Below are 19,620 nucleotides of genomic sequence, written 5' to 3'. Positions count from 1 at the left end.
ACACCTAGTGTGAGCAGGGGAGGAACAGAGAGGGGCACAGAGGATCTGAAGCAGGCTCTGTGCCAACACCAGAGAGCCTACTGCAGGCTCCAAACTCATGAACCATGAGCTCACAACCCGAGCCGAAGTCACTTAACCAACTGAGCCACCCAGGCACCCCTCAGGATTTTTTTATATATAAAATCATATTGTCAGCAAATAGTGACAGTTCTATTTCTTCCTTTGTAATCTGGATGCTTTTTACTTCTTTTCCCTGTCTGACTGCTCTGGCTGGGATTTACAATGCTATGTTGAATAAAAGTGCTGACAGTGGGCCTTCTTTTTCCTGACATTAAAGGAAAAGCTTTCAGCTTTCACTATTAAGAATGATAGCAATGGCTTGTTATATATGGCCTTTATCAAATTGAGTTCATTTATACCCACTTTGTTGAGTTTTTATCATAAATGGATGTTGAATTTTGTCAAATGCTATTTTTGTTGAGATGATCATATCCTTTTTATCCTTCATTTTGTTAATGTATCACATTGATTTGCTGGCGTTCAATTATCCTTACATTCCTAGAATAAATCCTACTTGACCATGCTATACTAGTAATATATTGAATTTGGTTTGCTAATATTTTAAGGATTTTTTGCACCTATGTTCATCCATGATGTTTGCCTGTAATTTTCTTTTCTGTGTGATATCCTTGTCTGGTTTTCATAGCAGAGTAATACTGGACTCATAAAATGAGTTTGGAAGCATTCCCTCCTCCTCATTGTTTTGGAAGGGTTTGAGAAGGGTAGGTATTGAATCTTCTTTGAATGTTTGGTAGAATTTGTCTTGTCACTTTCAAAGTGTTTTCTTCATCACTATATTTTGCCATTTTAATTACATTATATCTTGGTATGGATCTACCTTTGTTGATTTTGTTGGGGAGGGGGCGGGGAATAGTCTGTCTCCTGGATCTGAATTATCTCTTTCTTTGCTCATATTAGGGAATTTCCCAGCTATTAATCTCCTCAAATAATTTTTCTGTCCCCTTTTCTCCGTTCTCCTCCTCCTACCATGCAAATGGTAATACATTTGATGGAGTCACTGAGTTCCCTAAGTTTATTCTCATTTTGCATAACTTTTTTTTCTCTTTTGTTCATCTTGATTACTTTCCATTAGTCGTCTAGGTGGTTAATTCCTTCTTCTGCTTCTTCTAGCATGTTTCTAATCTCATTTATTATACTCTTCATCTTTGGTTAGTTCTTTTTTATCTGAGTATTAAGGGTCTTACTGATGTCTTTTGCTCTTTTCTCAAGTCCAGTGAGTATCCTTATGATCATTGCTTTAAATGTTCCGTCAGACATGTTAGTTATTTCTGTTTCATTTAGATCTCTGCCTATGGCTTCATCCTATTCCATTTGGGACCTCTTCTCATTTTAGATCTCTGTGCCTATTTCTGTATGTTAGAAAATTCAACTAGGTCTCCTGCTCTTGAAGGCCTTATAAGTAAGAGGTCTTGTAGTGCCTGCCATGTGGTATCCCCTGTTTCCCCAGGGTCTGGCCCTTCTGAGAGTGTTTCTTTCTTTCTTTATTTTGTTTTTAATATGGAACGCTTCACGAATTTGTGTGTCATCCTTGTGCAGGGGCCATGCCAATCTTCTCTGTATTGTTCCAGTTTTAGTATATGTGCTGCTGAAGTGAGCACTGCAAGTGTTTCTAATATGTGCTGTGTGTGTTCTTCCATTTTGTCTTGGATGTTTTCTCTTTCTGGCCGCTTGTCTGCAGACTGTTTGCCAGTTGTGGGTAATGTTTATCCTTGGCCTGAATGTAGCGTATGTTAACTAGATGTGCCCTGATCTGCCTGTGAAATGAGACCTGTCACCTCTGTCACTGGAACGGAGGACCTGCAGAACCCCCAGGTCGGGAGATGCAGTATTGGCTGGGATGTGGGCCCGTCTTCTGAGGGAGGGGGGTTGCTCTACTGGGATTGGGGCAAACATGACCAGGAAGCGTGGTTCCACCAGAGCACGGAGGTGCTGGGCTTTGTGTGAGCAGGTTAGGCAGCAAGTAAGTGAGCAAGCCTGTGATGATATGATGAGCAACCTACACTGGTTCTCCCAGGCAGCCCTGTGTTTATACTGAGGGGCAGGGAGGGAAATGGTGCCTACCAGTTCCTTCATTCCTGCAGGGATCTCTCCATCAATTCTGCCTCTCTGGGACACGCTCCAAGATGAGCAGATAACCTCCCCACTGTGTGCCCAAGGTGCTCTTCGGATCACTGTTTCCATGCTGCATGTCCATAGACTGTTTGCCCTGCCTTCTCTCCAGAAGCAGCCTCAAGGCCTCAGATCTCTATCTGATCCAAGCCTCTGACCTTTAGAACTTTGAGCTTAAAGAACTCAGGAAATTTGGCCCCTCTTCCTTTCCAAGCTGGTTGCTTTGGGGATTCATCTTCCCTGTACTTTCCCGTGTACTAGTCTGTCTCGTGCTGTTCTCTATGACCATGGCTCTCTCTCCCAAATGTCAGCCATGATCCATTTCTCTCCTAAAACACACCTACACACTTCCTATCTTCTTTGGTGGGCCTCTTCTCTACCTTTAGTTGTGGAGTTTGTTCTGCCTGCCACTTTTCAGGTGGATTTCTGGGGTATTTAGGATAATTGGATATTTAGTTGTATTCATGAGACAAGGTGAGCCTAGAGTCCTCCTACTCTGCCGCTATCATCCTCCTCAACCCCCAAAATATTTTTGTTAAGGTTTTGCCATATCTGTGTTGATGTGGGTATTGCTCTATAATTTGTCTTAATACCATTCTCCATATGCTGTATCATGTTAGTACTGGGTTCTCTTAATTCGTTGGGAAGTGTTTGAACCTTGTTTTGTAAGACTTTGTGTACAATTGGTATTGTTTCAGCTTTACATAGCTGTAAAAGTTCTAAAATGTTCCAGGGACAACCCTAAGCTGACAGCAACAGAGAACACAGCAGTCCTACAACAAAGAACTGAAATTGTCCAACAACTCAAAACAGTAGTAAACAATCTGTCTTAAAGCCTCCAGAAAAGAACATATCCCCTGCCACTACCTTGATTTTAGCCCATTGAGACCTGTTCTGTGTAGGTCCTAGGGAGGACTTTCAATCCACGGCACTATAATAAATTTGTGTGGTTTAGGCCATAGGTTGTGGTGATTTGTTAAGGAAGGACTGGAAAGCTAATACATCAACATCATTCTGTGAGCATTTCTTGGCTAATTGAAGAATATTTCCTAGGCTCATGTACCTTTCCTGCCCCCAACCTGAACAGAGCCTTTTTTCTGAGTTCTGGTTCTTTTTATTGAAAAATCACATTTATAAGACAAAAACTGGCCATTAAATATGCTGATGACAACTGCAATGCCACTGCTTTCCAGGCTGAGAAGAGACAGGGATATGTACACAGGGACATACTTCTACATACACTGAATTCTTTATCTCCATTTAAATCTACAGAGATTTCACAAGATTGGATAAGGACGGACCAGATTCCAGAATACTCAGAAAGACTTTTATTCACCGGCAAAGACAGTCCCATAAGAGTAAAAGAATAGAATACCAAACGTGCAGTCGCTAACAAATAAATAAATTGAACTTTGTGAAAATTAATAAATTCTGCCCTAAAAGAGACTGTTAACAAATGAAAAGCAAAGGCACAGACTGTAAGAAAACACTGGGAAAGATATACCAAATGAGGAACTTCTATCTATGTAGAATATATCAAATCACGAAATGGTAAGAAACCAACCAATTTTTCTAAAAGTAGGCAAAAAACATGAACAGATAATTCCCTAAGGAAGATACATGGGTGGGAGAGAAACACAGACTGATGCTCAACACTGAGCCACTAGGGGGATGCAACTGAAAACCACACACCTATGAGAATGGGTGAAAAGAATGAATGGCCCACGTCTTACATACAAAGGTCAGCAATGATGTGAAGACACTGGAAATCAAATATACTCTAGGAGGAAATATGAAATGGCCTAACTATCTGGGATACAACTTGGCAAGTTCTTATGAAGTTAAATAGATGAACTTCCTACATGACACTGTGAGGACCTTTGTGGGCCTTCTTCTTATTAAAATTGGGGAAAATTATAAAAACACAACTTAAGGTCTCTGGAAACAGTGCTAAGGGTATACTGCAAAGGAAGACACATTTCCTCAAGAACATCTAATACTCAGTAAGAACAGCAAGAGCCAGTTACATATGAACCAAGACCATTCCCTCTCCCCATCCCAACGACATGGGTGAAATCTCTGCACCAAATGGCTACATGCAGGAACACGGGGCTCCCTCCTCCCAGAGCTCCCAGGCAGGGGCCGGCCTTCTAGGGAGGCAGTCTGTCAGCATACCTGGAGGAGTGATGTCCTCCTGCGGCTCCCTCATAAAGGCCACTTGCACGGCTCCTCTGTGTGAAGTCAGGTTGCCCGGGAGACCACACCGCCTGTTGCTCCCATAGCTGCTCTCCAGTCGGAACGTTCTGATGCCCAACAAGGGTAAGTCTTTGGCTGAAGCCAAAAGACTCTTCACATTTACTGTATTCATGAGGCCTATCTGGACTGAAGCTTCCGCTGCTGAATCAGAGCAGACCTTTGGTAAAAAAGGCTTCTCCATATTAGCTACATTCAAGACCTTTCTCCACTGTGAGCTTTCTGGTGTTGAAGGAGGTTGAAACGCTGGCTAAACGATTTCCCACAATCACTGCACTCATAAGGCATTTCTCCAGTGTGAATCCTCCGATGTTTAACAAGGCTGGAGCTATGGCGAAAAAATTTCCCACATTCCCTGCACTCATAAGGTCTCGCTCCAGTGTGAACCCTCTGGTGTTTAACAAGGCTGGAATTCTCGCTGAAGAATCTTCCACATTCGTTGCACTTAAAAGGCTTTTCTCCAGTGTGAACTTTTCGATGTTGCATGAGGCTAGAGCTTTGACTAAAAAACTTCCCACATTCTCTGCACTCATAAGGCCTTTCTCCAGTGTGAACCCTCCAGTGATTAATAAGGCTTGACTTGTGGCTATAGAATTTCCCACATTCACTGCACTTATAAGGTCTTTCTCCAGTGTGAACTCTCTGGTGTTTCATGAGGCTTGAGTTAAAGCTAAAGAACTTCCCACATTCGCTGCACTCATAAGGCCTCACCCCAGTGTGGATCCTGTGATGCTGAACCAGCGTGGAATTATGCCTGAAGGCTTTTCCACATTCACTGCATGTAAAAGGTTTTTCTCCAGTGTGGACTCTCTGGTGTTGAATGAGGTCGGCATTGCGGCTGAAGGATTTTCCACACTCCCTACACCCATAAGGCCTTTCTCCAGTGTGAACTATTTGGTGTATAAAAAGGTTTGATTTATGGCTAAATAATTTCCCGCATTCGCTGCACTCATAAGGCTTTTCTCCAGTGTGTAGTCTCTGGTGCTGAACAAGTAAGTATTTCTGACCAAAGGCTTTCCCACATTCATTGCATTTGTAATGCCTTTTTCCAGGGTGGAAGGCTTCCCCGTCTCCGGTGCTCTGGCATGGCTTCCCTCCACTATGGGTCACTTGATGGGCCAGAAAACCAGCACTAACTGGGAAGTCCTTTCCACTGTCCCCACCCTCTTGTCTTCTCAAAGGTCTCTCTCCACAGTGCAGCTTCTGCTGTTGAAGTTTTGCTCTGAACGCTCCTTCAACACAACCTTTCCGCTCAGAAGGCGGTTCCTCCACCTCTGCTCTACGCCGCACACCTGAAAGCAAAGAGATGCTGGTGAGGTGTGTGTGGACGTCCATGCAGGGGAGGGGGCAGCACGCTCACACATGTGTCCAGCACACCCAGGAGTCAGTCCACAGGATTGCCGGCAGAACCGGGCCTGGGGTTAGGGGCGAGGGAGGGCCTGCTGTGCAGTGCTGGGCCTGGCAGCTTGCACACTGGCTGGGGGTGGGGGGGCCCACGAGTCACAAGGACGGAGTGCAGGCTGGGTCTCCAACACATTCCTCTGCAAATGGCTTTCAGCAAGGGCGCTGAGGACACAGGACCGCTTGCAGAAGGGTGTCTCCAGGCCCAGAAGAAATCAAATGCAACTGAACCGTTGGTATTTGAGGACCATTAAGGATACGTGCATGTCTCGTGACATGCTTGGTGACCGCCTGTACCGTGACCTTGAAAACTCCATATTCTCCTGCTGCCTCTACATCCCTGCAAACAGGCTGTGAGCCATGTGACCACGAGCACTAGTAAGTAGGACAAGGTGGGGCCCTGCCCCAAGTCCCCTTCCTACCCGCCCCTGCCCGGGACCTGGTGCCATTCAAACACACCACTGAAATTCCCTCACTCCTTGTGCACCCTGCCTCTTTATCCCTGCCTAGCTGAGGCCTCTCCCTGAGCACTCCCTCCCAGGGGAGTTAAATAAATTTTGTTTATTCCTGCACCTACCCCACAAGGGAATACAAAATGGTCGACGTAACAAACAGGGTGGTCTGGTCATAGGCGAGGATTTAGGAAATGTCCGGAACTGGCTGGTTTAGTAACTCGCTGTCCCAGCTGGGCTCTACCATCTGGGGAGGCCAGGTGTCATGCGGTGTTCCTGTGGGCTCCTCTGAGCTGCTGCGTGTCACCTCTCGGGCACTGCCAAGGCTTTCCACACTAAAATTTGGAGTTCATTCTAAAATACCTTGAGACTTCACTTCTGGCCAGCCCTGACTCACCAAGGTGGTGGGGATGGGGGTGGGGGAGTGTCTGGTGCTGCCTGATTAAGGGGCAGGCTTGTATAGTTTGCTAAACATATTATGAAGTCTCCACCACGACCAAGGGCTGGCTCCCTGCAGCCGGCACAGGCACCCTGCATGCCAGGCACGGGCTACTAGCTGCCTTGTCAACAGAGGAGGGCTGGGCGACCTCCAGGAGAGGACTGCTGTGCACTCATGGCACCAGACGGGGAGGGTCCGCACATTCCCACTCAAGTCTGTGTTCCTCCTCAGACCCAACCAGTTACGCGGCACCCCCGTCCATGGGGGTCTCCTGTGGCCCCCGTGAGGGTCAGTACTGCTGGCACCCCCTTCTCCTGGGCGTCGTGGTGCTGCTGTTGCGCTTTGTCTCCCACTCCCACGGGTATCAACGGGTCCCATCCCTGGAGGTAAGTGGCTCAAGATCTTAGGGCCCAGGATCTCAGCAGTAACATTTAATTCTAGCACCTCCCAATAAGCAAAGGACGTAGGCCAGTGACTCAAGAAAGGTAAATCAACTTTGAAACATTTCTGGGTTCTGCTTAGTGCTGCTGCCTGTCAACTTACCAACTCCACTCCCAAGGTCTAAGACCAATCCCAAAAGGCCATCTGGCCACCACAGCTCTCCTCAATGGATTCCAACCCAGTTGAGGTCACTCACAGAGATGGGGCCACAGGAAGGAAGCATCCAAGGTCTTTTAGACCGAGTGGGTCAAGAACACAGGAGATCAAGGGCACCTGGGGTGGCTCAGTCGGTTGAGCGTTTGACTTCGGCTCAGGTCATGATCTCGTGGTTCGTGGGTTCAAGCCCCACGTCAGGCTCTGCACGGACAGCTCAGAGCCTGGAGCCTGTCTTCAGAGTCTGTGTCTCCCTCTCTCTCTGACCTTCCCCTGCTCATGCTGTCTCTCTCTATATCTCAAAAATAAATAAAAAACATGAAAAAAAAGAAAAGAACACAGGAGGTCACAAGGAACTAGAAGCTAAAATTCCTAACTTCACAGGACTGGAAATCCAAACTATTAAAGATTCTATGCAAGGAGACGGGATGGGCACGGAGGTCAGTGGTTACCGAGAGCATTTACTACGGGCGCGCAGGTCTTGCTCACAGAGAACCCCAGGGATGAGGCAGTTGCTGACATCACTTCAAAGAGCTGAAGATGCATCAGTCAAGATCCTCTGCCTCACCAAGGCCAATTCTCACATTGTGTTTTGGGGCTGAAGGCACCCAAGGAGGATACTGTGTGTCCCAAATGTCAGCACAGGGTGACAGAGGTCAAAACTCTTTGAGGTTATATCAAGGCCTCAGATGAGGAATCTGAAACCTCTCCTACCCCTCAGGACTCAGAAGCCCTGCCTGACCTGGATTTCCACGGCCTGGAGATGGCGAAAGAAAACCATCACACTCCGAGGGGCAGCTCATCCTCTTCTGCAAAAATTGGGAAGGTTCAGTGCACCTTCAGTGCTTTGAACATTGAGACAAGAACAATCCAGAGAAGCCCCTGTCACGGAGTCCAGGAGTTGTTCTTGCGGGCGCACTTTCCAATTCAGAGCAGAATTGCTGACTTTTAGCAACATGTCCATTCCAAACAGGTTGGAACGATTTCCCAACACGCCATAAGGGCTCCACCCACCGTGACGCACAAAGCCTGAGTTTTCACACTCCACCTTCTAGGGTGCAGGTGCCCCCACCTCCACCACTCCGCCTGTTCCGTCCTTCCCAATCTGCTGATGCTGCTTCTGGGCTACTTGGCTGGCCTCATCTGCTGACGGCAGAGAGACCCCGTGAACTACTACTAGGCAAGCCATCCCCGAATTATAGCAACTGAAGGAGATTAGAAGAGCCTCACCCATCATCACCCACAGGTCTGCAGGCTCGGGGAGCTGCTCCTCTGGGACCACCCGGGGATGCTTCAGCTCCAAAAATTGCAACCGCCAAGGCCTCTCTGGTGAGGAATCAGTGGGGCCTCCAGCCTCGTCACACCCCCAAGGGCAATCACCCAAGTACAACTCTGGTCATTCACTAGAACTCCAACAATAAACATCGCCTGACTGTATGGACTACAGAAGCCCAAGCCAACGTCATTCCAAGCAACCCAACTCAGACTCAAAGGAGGTGCCCCTGTTAGACTACAGGGTAATGCCAGAAACCAAGTGAGAGCCGGGGGCACCCATGCAGTGAAGGCAGGAAACACACCACCGTGTCACCTGAAAACAGGTGGCCTTCAGAGGGATGTTGGAGATCTACTAAAAGAAGGGGTGATTATTCTAATTTCCTCTGTCAATAACCCTGTTTGGACATCATCAAGGCTTCTACCAACAGTGCCACCTAACAGTCGATTATCAAAACCCCAAAGCTTAAGCTCCCCGCATCCAGGCAGGCTCTAAAACCTAACAGAACTGAACTAGAGGGTGCCCAGTGGCTATTTTGCTGTGGTAGATCTGGGCCATATCTTTTATTCAGTACCTGTTACCAGTCACGGTCCATGTTTGCCTTTGCCTTTCAAGGAGCCCAGCACACACTCATTGAGTTGTCCATGAGTGAGTGAGACAGCCCGCCACTGCCCGCCATCCGTCAGGACCCACAGCACCTTGTCCGCTTATGCCACCTGCCTCTGACCCCGACCACACTCGCTGGGAACGGCTGCACATTACGATCAAGTCACCCTCACAGGCCTTCCGCTTGTGCCCAGGAGCCGGCCACCCTTGACCAATGCCCCACCTTAGGGCTTTTGCCCCCCTCACACTAACCGCCTCACGGGCTCATTAGCCTTTAAGTAACGGCACCTCGGGATTCTACTGCAGCCCAAACTCATGGTACAGCACTTGCCGTACTTTCCCCCACTGACCCCCCGGGTCTGTCCCGCAGTGTGCGGTGCTCACACTGGGGGTCCCCACAGCTCTTCACCCACTGGCCCCCCCTTTGCTATCGGCCCAGGCAAAACAGGCAACAGTTATTCCCCTCTGAGGAGGCCTGGCCTCGGCCCGGAAGGTGCCAGAGCTGGCCCCAGGGCAGCAGCCTGTGTCGAGCGGGGTTGCGGCACGCTGTGGACCAGCACCTTCGGGCGGAACTCTCAAGAGCACGTACAAAGGCTGCACTAAACACTGGTCCATAGGCAACAAGCCCACGAGCCTCAAAGCCAAATGGTCACGATAAAAGACCGGCTTACAACTGTTCACCTGCCAGGAGAGGTGTCCGTGCCTCTCAGGGTACCTCCTGCTGAATGTAAATCACTAATTCTAGACACAACCATAAGCCAAGCTTTGAAGATTAGGCCAAGAGATAAAATCTTTCAGGGGCGCCTCAGCCAGTTAAGCTTTGGACTCTTGATTTCGGCTCAGGTCAAGATCTCATGGTTTGTGGGTTCAAGCCCCGCTGACAGCATAGAGCCTACTTGGGATTCCCTCTCTCCTCCCTCTCAAAATAAATAATAAACGTTAAAAAAAATCTTTCATAGCGTTACCCAAACCTTCCAGGAGCTTTCCTTAAATCAAGAGTGCGTGACCTGTTCTCCGGGCCCCCCCGCCGAGTGCAGCATCTGGCTGAGGCCGGGGTTCCAAGCCCTCATCGCGTGCTGCGGGCCCCTCCCCGCTCTCCGCCTCAGGCTTGCTGGGGGTGGCGTCTCCTCCGCCGGTGGCAAGTGTGGGCTGTCCCATCTAGTATTGCCAGTGAAGGTGAACACCACAGGCTCAACTGTTTTGTAACCTTTTAAGCTTCCGCATTTTCCTGCTGCCTCAACATCCCTACAAACAGGCTGTGAGCACCCCACCCAGGTGACCAGCTTACCCAAATGATACGGCTGGTCCCTGTCACAAGTTCTCTTCTTACCTTCTCCTGTGACCTAGTGACATCCGCATGCTCCAAATGACATCCGCTCACACCTATTCTTGTGTCCGCCCTGACCCATGGGTCCTCACTCGCTCTCTGCTTCCTCCTGCTTGGTTGAGTCCACTCCCTGGGGGCTCCCTCCCATGTGAACCCCACCCCCCAACACATACACACCCCCAGCGAGTCGTGACGGTCTCTCTGGACCTGCTGCAATAATGAACTTTTTCCTGAGCTTCTCCTGTGTCTCCTGTGCTCCTTGCCTGACTGACCATCTCATAAAATACAAAACAAGGCCACTGCTGGAGAGCACTGCAGAGGGAGCAGTGGGGAGGACCAGGTGAGATATGGAGGACAGAGAGGTGGGGGATGGTCCTCAGAAATCAGAGGAGATGTGGTAAATGCGCAACTGAGAAAGAAAAGATGGAACTCAGCCACGGACCGTGGCTCGGCACCCAAACACCAGGGCCCCGTACAAGGATTCCCAGACTGACCTGGGCCCATCCCTGAGTTCACACCTGCCCAGCTCCTCCCTCCAAGTACCTCTTGGCACAGCTGCGGTCATGACTCCATGGGGAGGCAAAGAGGGCTCTCTCCACCACTCCAACTGGGTAATCTCATGAATCCTGGAAGACCCGAGTCCTAAGGGGGAGATAAGACAGGTAGATCAAAGCGACCCGCCTCATAACAGACCACGGGAAAGAAAATGAAATATTACGGTAGAATCTTAGAAGACACTCTTGCGGGAACAGCCCAGTCAGGCAGTGGCCCGCCGGTGCCTCCATCACTGTACAGGCACTTCCCACACGTCAGCCAGAGAAGAGGGCGGAGCCTGGGGCACAGAGCGGCCATGGATCTTCCCAGCATCCCGGGCCAGGGAGAGGCCGGCGGGTGTGACCCGTTAGGTGGACTGCAAGACTCCCAATCCCCACACTCTCCTGCGTGGCTCTGGAGCAGCGAGCATTCCAGCAGCTCAGGAACAGAAGGGGCAGTGCATGAGCCCAGGCTGGCACAGCACCTACTCAAGAATACAGGAAAGGAAGAAATGCCCACAGTCTGGCTTTGGAAAGGCTAGACCAGCCTGTGAGGTAAAGGGGAAGAGCAGAGCCCAGCCCAGGACACTGGACTGGGTTTGTGAGGACCTTACCCAGAGAGGCCATCAGTGCAAAGGTCTCCAGCATCACATCGCGGTACAGGAGTCTCTGGGCTTCATCAAGGAGACCCCACTCTTCCCACGAGAAGTAGACAGCCACGTCCTCGAAGGTCATGTGGCCCTGTCGAGACGGGACAGCTGAGTTTGTGTGCAGCCTCCTTTCCCAGGACTGGAGGCATCCGCACCTCGGAGAGGACACTGGACCGCTGACACCTGCTTGCTCCTCGCCGCCCCGATAAGCACCGTGTGCAGTCCCAGCAACAATAGGTGGGCAGGTAAATGCCAGGGGGGCGTCACCCTTCTGCCAGACGAGTCACGTGGGGTCCCCCAGATTGTGCTTCCCAAACACAGAGAACTTTGGGCCCCTGTGCACCCTTCAGCCGCCAGCACAAGGGCCATCAGTTCACACACCCTCCCAACACGCACATCGCTGTGCCACCCGTCCCTCATGTATCTGACCACTCACTGCCACCTCCTCCCTCCACCCCATCACACCTCTCCCTGCCCCAGACTTCCAAAGGCAGCCCCCAGGCCTGCTATCAAGGCCTTCCTGCCTGGCCCTTATCGTTGCTTCATCCTCGGCCACCGGGAGCCACACACAGATTTCGGGCCCCCGCAGCTCTCTTCCACGGCCATGTTGCAAAGGTGTCCCCTCACCCATCGCATTTTTCTCTGCCACTTATTTGAAGCCCAACCCACCTGCCTCTCACACTAGGTCTGCCAATTCTCCCCAAAGAGCCCATGTGATCTGGAGTGAATCCCCTGGTCCCAGCAAATGTCAGAACAAGAGCCTGGGCAGCCCGAGCCGGAGGACTGGGCAGTGGGGCCGTCTCCACCGTCATCTCACGGCCCTGTCTCCGCATCCAGCGCACGGCCATGGCCACCGGCCAGACCCTCCTCACTCCTACACCAGGTCCCAACGGACACGGCTCTCCCTCATGAGTCTTTGTGAAGCCTACCACCCCCTCCCAGGTGTCCAGCAAGGCTCGGTCCTTGGTCCCTGCTCCGCCCTCCCCCCCTTGTTACCACACGACATCGCCACCAGGGCCTGACGATGCTCCTGCCAAATCTGGTCTGCACACCATCCATACCGCGGGGGTCTCCAACTTGATGGCTTCACCTCAACTCCACACTCGTGTGTCTGGGCGCCCCCTCGACTCCTCCACCTGAGGGTCTCGGAGGCATCCCATTCAACAACAGGCAAACCCGACTCCCAATATTCCCGCCCAAAATGACTCTTCCCATCGACTCTGCCCAGGTGCCACTTGCCTGCTTCTAGCTGCTAAGACCAAACATCTCGGAGTCACCGCGGACTCGTCTACTTCCCTGCTCTCTGCTCTGCAGTAGGGAAAGCTCACTAAGTCTGGTGCTGTCACCTCCTCCGCTCCGGAACAGCGGCTGGCTCCTGGCTACTACTCCAGGTCTAACTTCTGCTTCCTGCTGTTTCCACCACACATAATAGAGACCTAAAGTTGTGTGAGCATTCCTGGCCCAGCTTCACCTCTAGCACTTTGCAATGTTTATCACTGTGAATGTAATGTCTTGTAAACCTCGTGCCACTGGCTTTCTGGTCTGGACTCAGGCCCCCGACCTTAGGTGCTCACCTGCCGGGGGTCAAGGACGGAAGGGTGGGGAGAGTAGCGGGAGAGTCACAGAATCCCGGAGGCCACACAGATGGGAACTGAGCAGGGACACCCCTCACGAGCCTCTGCACAGTCTGGACGCAAATCTGCAGCAACAGATTCAGGTTCAGGATGGTGTGAGCATCAGCGTTAGTGGGAGCAGCTTCAGGCCCTGGTGGCGATGCTGTGTGGTAACAGAAAAACAAGGCCAGGAGAGGCAAGCAGCTGTGCTGGGCCACAAAGGCCGATCCAAGGCCCTCTCACCGTCTGGGCCTCAGTTCTCAGGGACGCGTCTTACCAGCTGTGTGACTCTGGGCAAATACTCAACCTCCCTGTGCCTCAGTGTTGGCATCTGTGAAATGGGGATAATAGTGGTGGGCACCCAGTGGGGTAATTGTTTATATCAGACTCATTCCTATGTGTCAAGTACCGAATAGTGGCTCTGACTCTCCATGATTAACACTTTTATCAACACTTTTTAAAGTTTATTTATTTTGAGAGAGAGAGCACAAACAGGGGAGGAACAGAGAGGGAGAGGGGAGAGGGAGAGAGAGAGAGAGAGAGAGAGAGAGAGAGAATCCCAAGCAGGCTCTACACTGTCAGGGTGGAGCCCAGTGCGGGGCTCAAACTCATGAACCATGAAATCATGATCTGAGTGGAACCCAAGATGCTTGACCAACTGAGCCACCAGGCAAACTCTTTTGTCAACATTTTCAGTGCAAATGCACTGACAGGTACTGAAAATGTATTTTTACATGCCTTTTAACTACAAGAATGTGATATCCGATTTAATTTTTATCAGGTGCTTTGCAGTATATTAAAACCCCAATTATTGGAGCGCCTGGGTGGCTCAGCCTGTCAAGTTTCTGATTTCAGTTCAGGTCATAATCTCATGGTTCATGAGTTCGAACCTGGCATCGGCTCTGTGCTGACAGCTCAGACCCTGGGGCATGCTTTGGATTCCCTGTCTGTCTGTCTGTCTGTCTCTCTCTCTGCCCCTCCCCAACTTGAACTGTCTGTCAAAAATAAACAAAACAAAAAATAAACATTTAAAACATTAAAAAAAAAAGAGCTTCAATTATTAGGGGCTTACATCAATTTAACTCGTTAAAATTTTAATTGCTGACATGTGTGTGTATACACACGTGTGTATATGTACAAGTGCATGCACACGCATATATGCACATATGTACGTCTTTTTATCGATTGGTTAAAATAAGCCCTTATCTCACACAAACTCACAAGTTGATAAGCTGGGAGCTTGGGCCTGAGTACCAGCCCCGGCGGCCACCTGGCTGCTTGCTGTGCGCTCTCCTTAGGGCGGTCCTGATGCAGCCTTACTTAAGCACCTAAAGGGGCTGCTCCACACACCGGACTGGCCTTCCGTTTTCTCTGCAAGGGGCAGACATGATGGTCCTGCTGGGCCTGGAGTGGCAACCATCCGGTCCTGTAACCCTCCACTGCCTCACACACCGACCAGAACCACTTCGGACCACGGGATCCCCCACTCCAGCAGGGGCCCCGCCTCCAAGCCCGTCTGAGATATTAACTTGACAATTCTTCCTAAATAGGAGTCCTGGGCCTTGCCCCGGTCCGGACAGTACCTACCCGCCCTTGGCTTCATGCAGATCCCTCCCCAGGACTTGAGACTGGAGTGAGCAAGCTACCCGCGGGACACTGCACGCCAAAGGTAATCTCGGGATTACTCTGTCCCAAATCCAGCTCCTACTCTTCTCCCTAAAGCGTGCTCCTGCGCGATCTTCCCCAGCTCCACCCTTCGCGAGATTTTCGGGGGTGGGTGGGGGGGAAGCAAACAAACAAAAACACTGATGGTCCTTCATTCCCTTCTTTCTTTCACAGCCACTTCTGATGCATCAGGAAATTCTGTCTAGTTTTAAAACTCCATCTGAGACCTATCGGTGCACCCTCTCCCCTGCCATCGGTCCGGTCCAAGCCGCGCCACAACCCTAGCAGCCCACCCTCCTCACCCCATCCCCTTGGTGCCACTAAGACGCCTTTGAAAACTTTGAGCAACAGCTGGGACCGCTCCGGTGCGCACAGCGCTCCGTGGCCACCAACGGCTCAGAGCCAAGGCCCAGCCGCTCGGGCTGCCTTTCCACTCGTGATCCGTCCCCTCTCGGGCTGTTCCCTGCGGACAAACCCTAGGATTAGGACTCCACTCAGGCCCTGTCCCTCTGCCTGTGACCCTCCTCTGCGTTTGCCCGTCCCACACCCCATCACACTGGAGGACAGAAATGGGGACCCCGACCCAGGGTCGTGAGCATGGGCTCCCCTTCGGACTTCGGGGTGTGCGGGGAGGGCCCGGGGACCAGTGCTTACCGGAGCCGGGTCCCTCAGCGTGGCCTCCGCCATCGGACACTGGGCGGAGCGGCGTCCGGAGGAGGACCAGCAAGGGCCCCGCGCACCCCCGGCCCCGATCCGGAATCGGGGTCACCCCCGGACGTCGCTGGCAGGCTTCGGACCCGCCTCAGGGAGCACAACGCCCGCCTTCCCTCGCAGCTTTCCGCTCCCGTCGCCCCAGCCCCACAGCAGCCTCCGGCCAGACGGAGCGCCCGGACACCCCGAAACGCCCGCCCCAACGGCCGCGCCACAAGCCCCGCCCAGCGCGTTCCCGGGCTCAGCGCCTTCTGGGTAATGTAGTCCCCACCGCCCCACCGTGGAGGCAGCGGCCAAGCGGGCGAGAGGGCCGGCTGGAGAAATCTGGGTCAAGAACTGTCCCAGACTCTCCTCCAGAGACTATCCTAAGTTGTAGCTAGGCCTGGATTTCAATTTCCCTGAGCATCTGGTACTACAGGCGTTCCTGCTTTGGAGGACTGAGAGCCACAGTAAAACGGTTTCCTTGGACTGAACCCGTGGTCCGGTCCCGAACTGCCCCCCCAAGGGGATGCCCGGTATCGCAGACCGCGATGGTGAGGCAGTGCCGGGTGTGTGAGGAGAAGTGACTCAATTCTGAACGTAGGTGGGGAGATAGTCGGGGACCCCAGGTGTTCGCCTTCCTCCCTCCCCCGCGCGTCTTTGACGTCCTCCCCCCGCCTTTTTTTTTAATGTTTTAAAAAAATTATTTACGGGGGAGGAGAAAGGAAGCAGGGGAGGGGAAGGGGGACAGGGCGACAGCGTGAGCGTGATGTGGGGCTCAAACTCACCAACCAGGAGGTCATGGCCTGAGCAGAAGTCCGATGCTCAACTGACTGAGCCACCCAGGCGCCCCGCCCTTTCCCTTTTTAAGGGTCAAAGGTTGGTGTTCCAGTAGTTCAATAGGGTTCAAACCCGTAAGCCTACACTCCTCTCCCAGATTTCTCCCCTGTGTGTCTTTCTATTCCGTGTTCCCACTGTCCTTTCACTTCCCATATACAAAGCAGACTCCCTGCAGGTAGGAAGGATGCTGGACTATTGCTGACAGCAGGCAGCACTGGTAAAAGGAATGCAACCAGGTTAGTATATGGACTCTCCGCACCTCCCTCACCGCTGGTTCCGTTTTGTTTTTTGGTTTTGTTTTGTAAATTTTTTTATGTTTTATTTTATTTTTGAGACAGAGAGAGACAGAGCATGAAAGGGGGAGGGATAGAGAGAGAGAGAGGGAGACACAGAATCCAAAGCAGGCTCCAGGCTCTGAGCACTCAGCACAGAGCCCGACGCGGGGCTCGAACCCACGAACATGAGATCATGACCTGAGCCAAAGTCGGAGGCTTAACTGACTGAGCCACCCACGCGCCCCAACGTTGGATCCATTTCTTTGGCGCCAGTCTTGGTTTCCCCTATTCTTCTCCTGTCCATTTCATGTGGGCTGAGCAGTGACAAAATCCATCACTGCTTCAGAATGACTCATGAGAACAGAAGATGAAGAAGCATTCACTCCTTCCTGTGACTTTCTGGAACTAGCTGATTCTGGAAAGGAATTTCAAGTCAGTATTGGAGTTGAGAACATGAAATGCTAGAGACTCAAGTGGCATCCGATATTAGATCAGGCTACAATGTGGCGTGTGACTCTAAACTATCATTTTGGGAAATAAACATAAGTGGTAAAAATATAAAGACATCAAGAGCATGATAGCCTGATTATCAAAATGTCAGATGAACTCTAGGCAGCCATGTAAAGAGAGCAAGAGAAAAGGAATGCCTAAGAAAGGTTATATATTCTGTTTTACACTGGGCAATAGTTTTATTGGTGTGGTTTTTATGAAAGAAAAGCACAGGGTGCCTGGGTGACTCAGTCCGTCAAGCATCTGACTCTTGGTCTTGGCTCAGGTCATGATCTCACAGTTTGTGAGAGATCTCTCTCTCCCTCCCTCTCTCTCTCTCTCTCTCTCTCTCTCTCTCTCTCTCTCTCTCTCTCTCATGTTGGGCTCTGTACTGACAGTGTGGAGCCTGCTTGGGATTCTCCCTCTTTCTCTGCCCCTCCCTGGCTCTCTCATGCTCTCTCTCTCTCTCAAAAATAAATAAATAAATTTTAAAAAGAAAGCACAAGGGGCACCTTGGTGGCTCAGCCCGTTGAGGATTGAGTTTCCAACTCTTGATTTTGGCTCAGGTGATGATCCCAGGGTCATGGGATGGCGCCCCACGTTGACCCTCTCTGTCCCTCTCCCTGCTCATGCATGCTTTCTTCCAAAAAAAAAAAAAAAGGAAAAAGGAAAAAAGCACAATTTGTACATTTCTTATTAATGCTCAAGTGGATGCATGGCAGTGTTTAAAGTAAAGAAAGAGGAAAGGCTATGTAGATAGTTTAATTTTGCTATAGGAATAAACGGATGATCTCAACAGCCTGAAACAGCCACACAAGGATGTAGAATTTGATCACTTGACCAGTGAAGAAAGAACAGGGTATTTGTGGGAAGCTGCAAAGATTCAGCTGCTTGGTCATTTGCTAGCCAGAAATGTCACTCCCTGAGGGGAGTTACAAACATAGGCAAGGGAGCGCCACTCCCTGTCAGAGGAGACGCCAGAAGAACAAAGATCATTCGCCTACCGGGCAGGGTGGTATCGGCCCTTCAGTGCTGTGCTAAAAACCTTAGTTTGGTTCCTCTTTTACTCCAGCCTTAATCCCTTAACCCTGTTTCCTAGCAACCGACCTAGGTCAGCTGCCTTGTTCTCCTGCCTCGAAACCTTTATAAGATACGGTTTTTTCTGAATAAAAGAAGAAGAGGCTTGATCAGATATCGTGTGCTGTCTCCACTCTCTGCGTCTCCCTCCTGCCCTATTTCTCTGTCCCTCCCTCAGGAACGAACCTGCAAGGATTTACTGCCCTGCTGGCCGGGGTGGGACCCGACAGGTATTTAATCAGTTTGTTTAGGCAAAATGATTATCTACTGTCTCCAAATGTATCTGGGATTTGTTCTAATTAAACATGGTAAGACATACAGACAGAGAAATGATTTTCAGAAAGGAAGAAGGTATTATTCCAATCCCTAGACACAAGGCATGGCCTGCCGTGTAGGGCCACATGAGGAAGCCCCAGTGTGAATCAGGAGGCAGAGAAGGAGGGGGGAAAGCATGGTCCTGAGTCTTTATTGAGGTTCTCAGGGGAAGGACAAGCCAGGCAGAGTAGGTACACTGAGTAAAGCTTGGATTGGATAGTTTGAATAATTTTAGCGGACTCTGGGAAATAGTCAGTAGGACTCAACGGCTGCTACTCCTTCCAGGTGAAATCTACAGTTCCATTCCTGACAGCTGTCAATGGTTTGTTTACTTCGAAAAGAAGAAAGAGACCTCCACTCGCTGAAAGAAGAGCAGTATAGCAGAGAACACAGACTGCATGTCCCGGTGGACCTCAGGGTGGGTGGGCAGGACTTCGGGGTGGAATCGAACCTAAATCTATTTACCTGGTGCAGAGCAGAGCCAGTCACTGGGCAGCAGATATGCAGGAGGAAAATGGGAACTACGCTCCTGAAGTTTCATCTTTATAACTCTGCCCACTTCCTTGTCTTCCTCAGAACACTATCCATGTTTCTACCTGAATCTCTGTCTCCTGAATTGCAATTGTAATTGCCAAAGAAGAGTCTATTTTCTTTGTCAGTGAATTATTTCTTGCCCAACAAGTTATATTCCAAATTTTTCTTCTCCTAGCCTGAAAAGTATATACTCTGATCCTTTTTATCATATTTAAGCTAAAAATCGCAAACATGCATTTAATCCATTAGTATGTTCAAGTTGTGGATTAGTCATGGGAAACCTCACTAAAATGGAGTCAGGAGGTTTCCATGGGGGGAGCATATGCTTTCTCCCACCTGTAGTCAATTGCAGACCCAAAAGGAAGAGATGGACTTGACCTTATCTGAACTAGACCTTGCAAATT

The 19,620-nt window shown here is 50.5% G+C and overlaps 1 protein-coding gene, 1 long non-coding RNA gene and 1 other non-coding gene across 6 annotated transcripts; 1 reads left to right on the top strand and 2 right to left on the bottom strand.

The window, feature by feature from the left end:
• Window positions 1-1,572: 1,572 nt before the first annotated feature.
• On the bottom strand, window positions 1,573-1,679 carry LOC115281364. The gene has a single exon (XR_003904266.1). It is a non-coding gene; the product is annotated as a U6 spliceosomal RNA (small nuclear RNA).
• Window positions 1,680-3,495: 1,816 nt separating this feature from the next.
• LOC115280036 (zinc finger protein 773-like) lies at window positions 3,496-15,903 on the bottom strand. Of its 3 annotated transcripts, none has more exons than XM_029924656.1 (5): window positions 15,651-15,903; window positions 13,293-13,417; window positions 11,683-11,809; window positions 11,079-11,177; window positions 3,496-5,735 (listed from the first exon to the last, which is right to left on the bottom strand). In XM_029924656.1, the coding sequence occupies exons 3-5, from the start codon at window positions 11,801-11,803 to the stop codon at window positions 4,639-4,641; spliced, it is 1,317 nt and encodes a 438-aa protein (XP_029780516.1). In that variant the 5' UTR covers window positions 11,804-11,809; window positions 13,293-13,417; window positions 15,651-15,903; the 3' UTR covers window positions 3,496-4,638. The 3 variants fall into 3 exon arrangements, with proteins under 3 accessions (XP_029780516.1, XP_029780517.1, XP_029780515.1); XM_029924657.1 differs by lacking the exon at window positions 15,651-15,903 and adding an exon at window positions 14,553-15,273; XM_029924655.1 differs by lacking the exon at window positions 13,293-13,417.
• On the top strand, window positions 5,570-19,328 carry LOC115280123. Of its 2 annotated transcripts, XR_003903665.1 has the most exons (5): window positions 5,570-5,760; window positions 6,002-6,222; window positions 14,882-15,000; window positions 15,171-16,286; window positions 18,968-19,328. It is a non-coding gene; the product is annotated as an uncharacterized LOC115280123 (long non-coding RNA). The 2 variants fall into 2 exon arrangements; XR_003903666.1 differs by lacking the exons at window positions 5,570-5,760; window positions 6,002-6,222 and adding an exon at window positions 6,923-7,121.
• The last annotated feature ends 292 nt before the right edge of the window (window positions 19,329-19,620 follow it).

This window comes from Suricata suricatta, chromosome 16, assembly GCF_006229205.1.
Source record: "Suricata suricatta isolate VVHF042 chromosome 16, meerkat_22Aug2017_6uvM2_HiC, whole genome shotgun sequence".
Lineage (NCBI taxonomy): Eukaryota > Metazoa > Chordata > Mammalia > Carnivora > Herpestidae > Suricata > Suricata suricatta.
The sequence above is the reverse complement of the archived record's forward strand: the minus strand, read 5'-3'. Positions and strand labels throughout refer to the sequence as shown.

Bases quoted from the DNA above. Each gene is read 5' to 3' on its own strand.
- LOC115280036 (XM_029924655.1), bottom strand. From the start codon at position 15,683: ATGGCGGAGGCCACGCTGAGGGACCCGGCTCCG. The intron at 11,810-15,650 runs GTAAGCACTGGT...CCGTCTCGACAG, and splicing joins CGCTGAGGGACCCGGCTCCG to GGCCACATGACCTTCGAGGA. The intron at 11,178-11,682 runs GTAAGGTCCTCA...TCTCCCCCTTAG, and splicing joins TGCACTGATGGCCTCTCTGG to GACTCGGGTCTTCCAGGATT.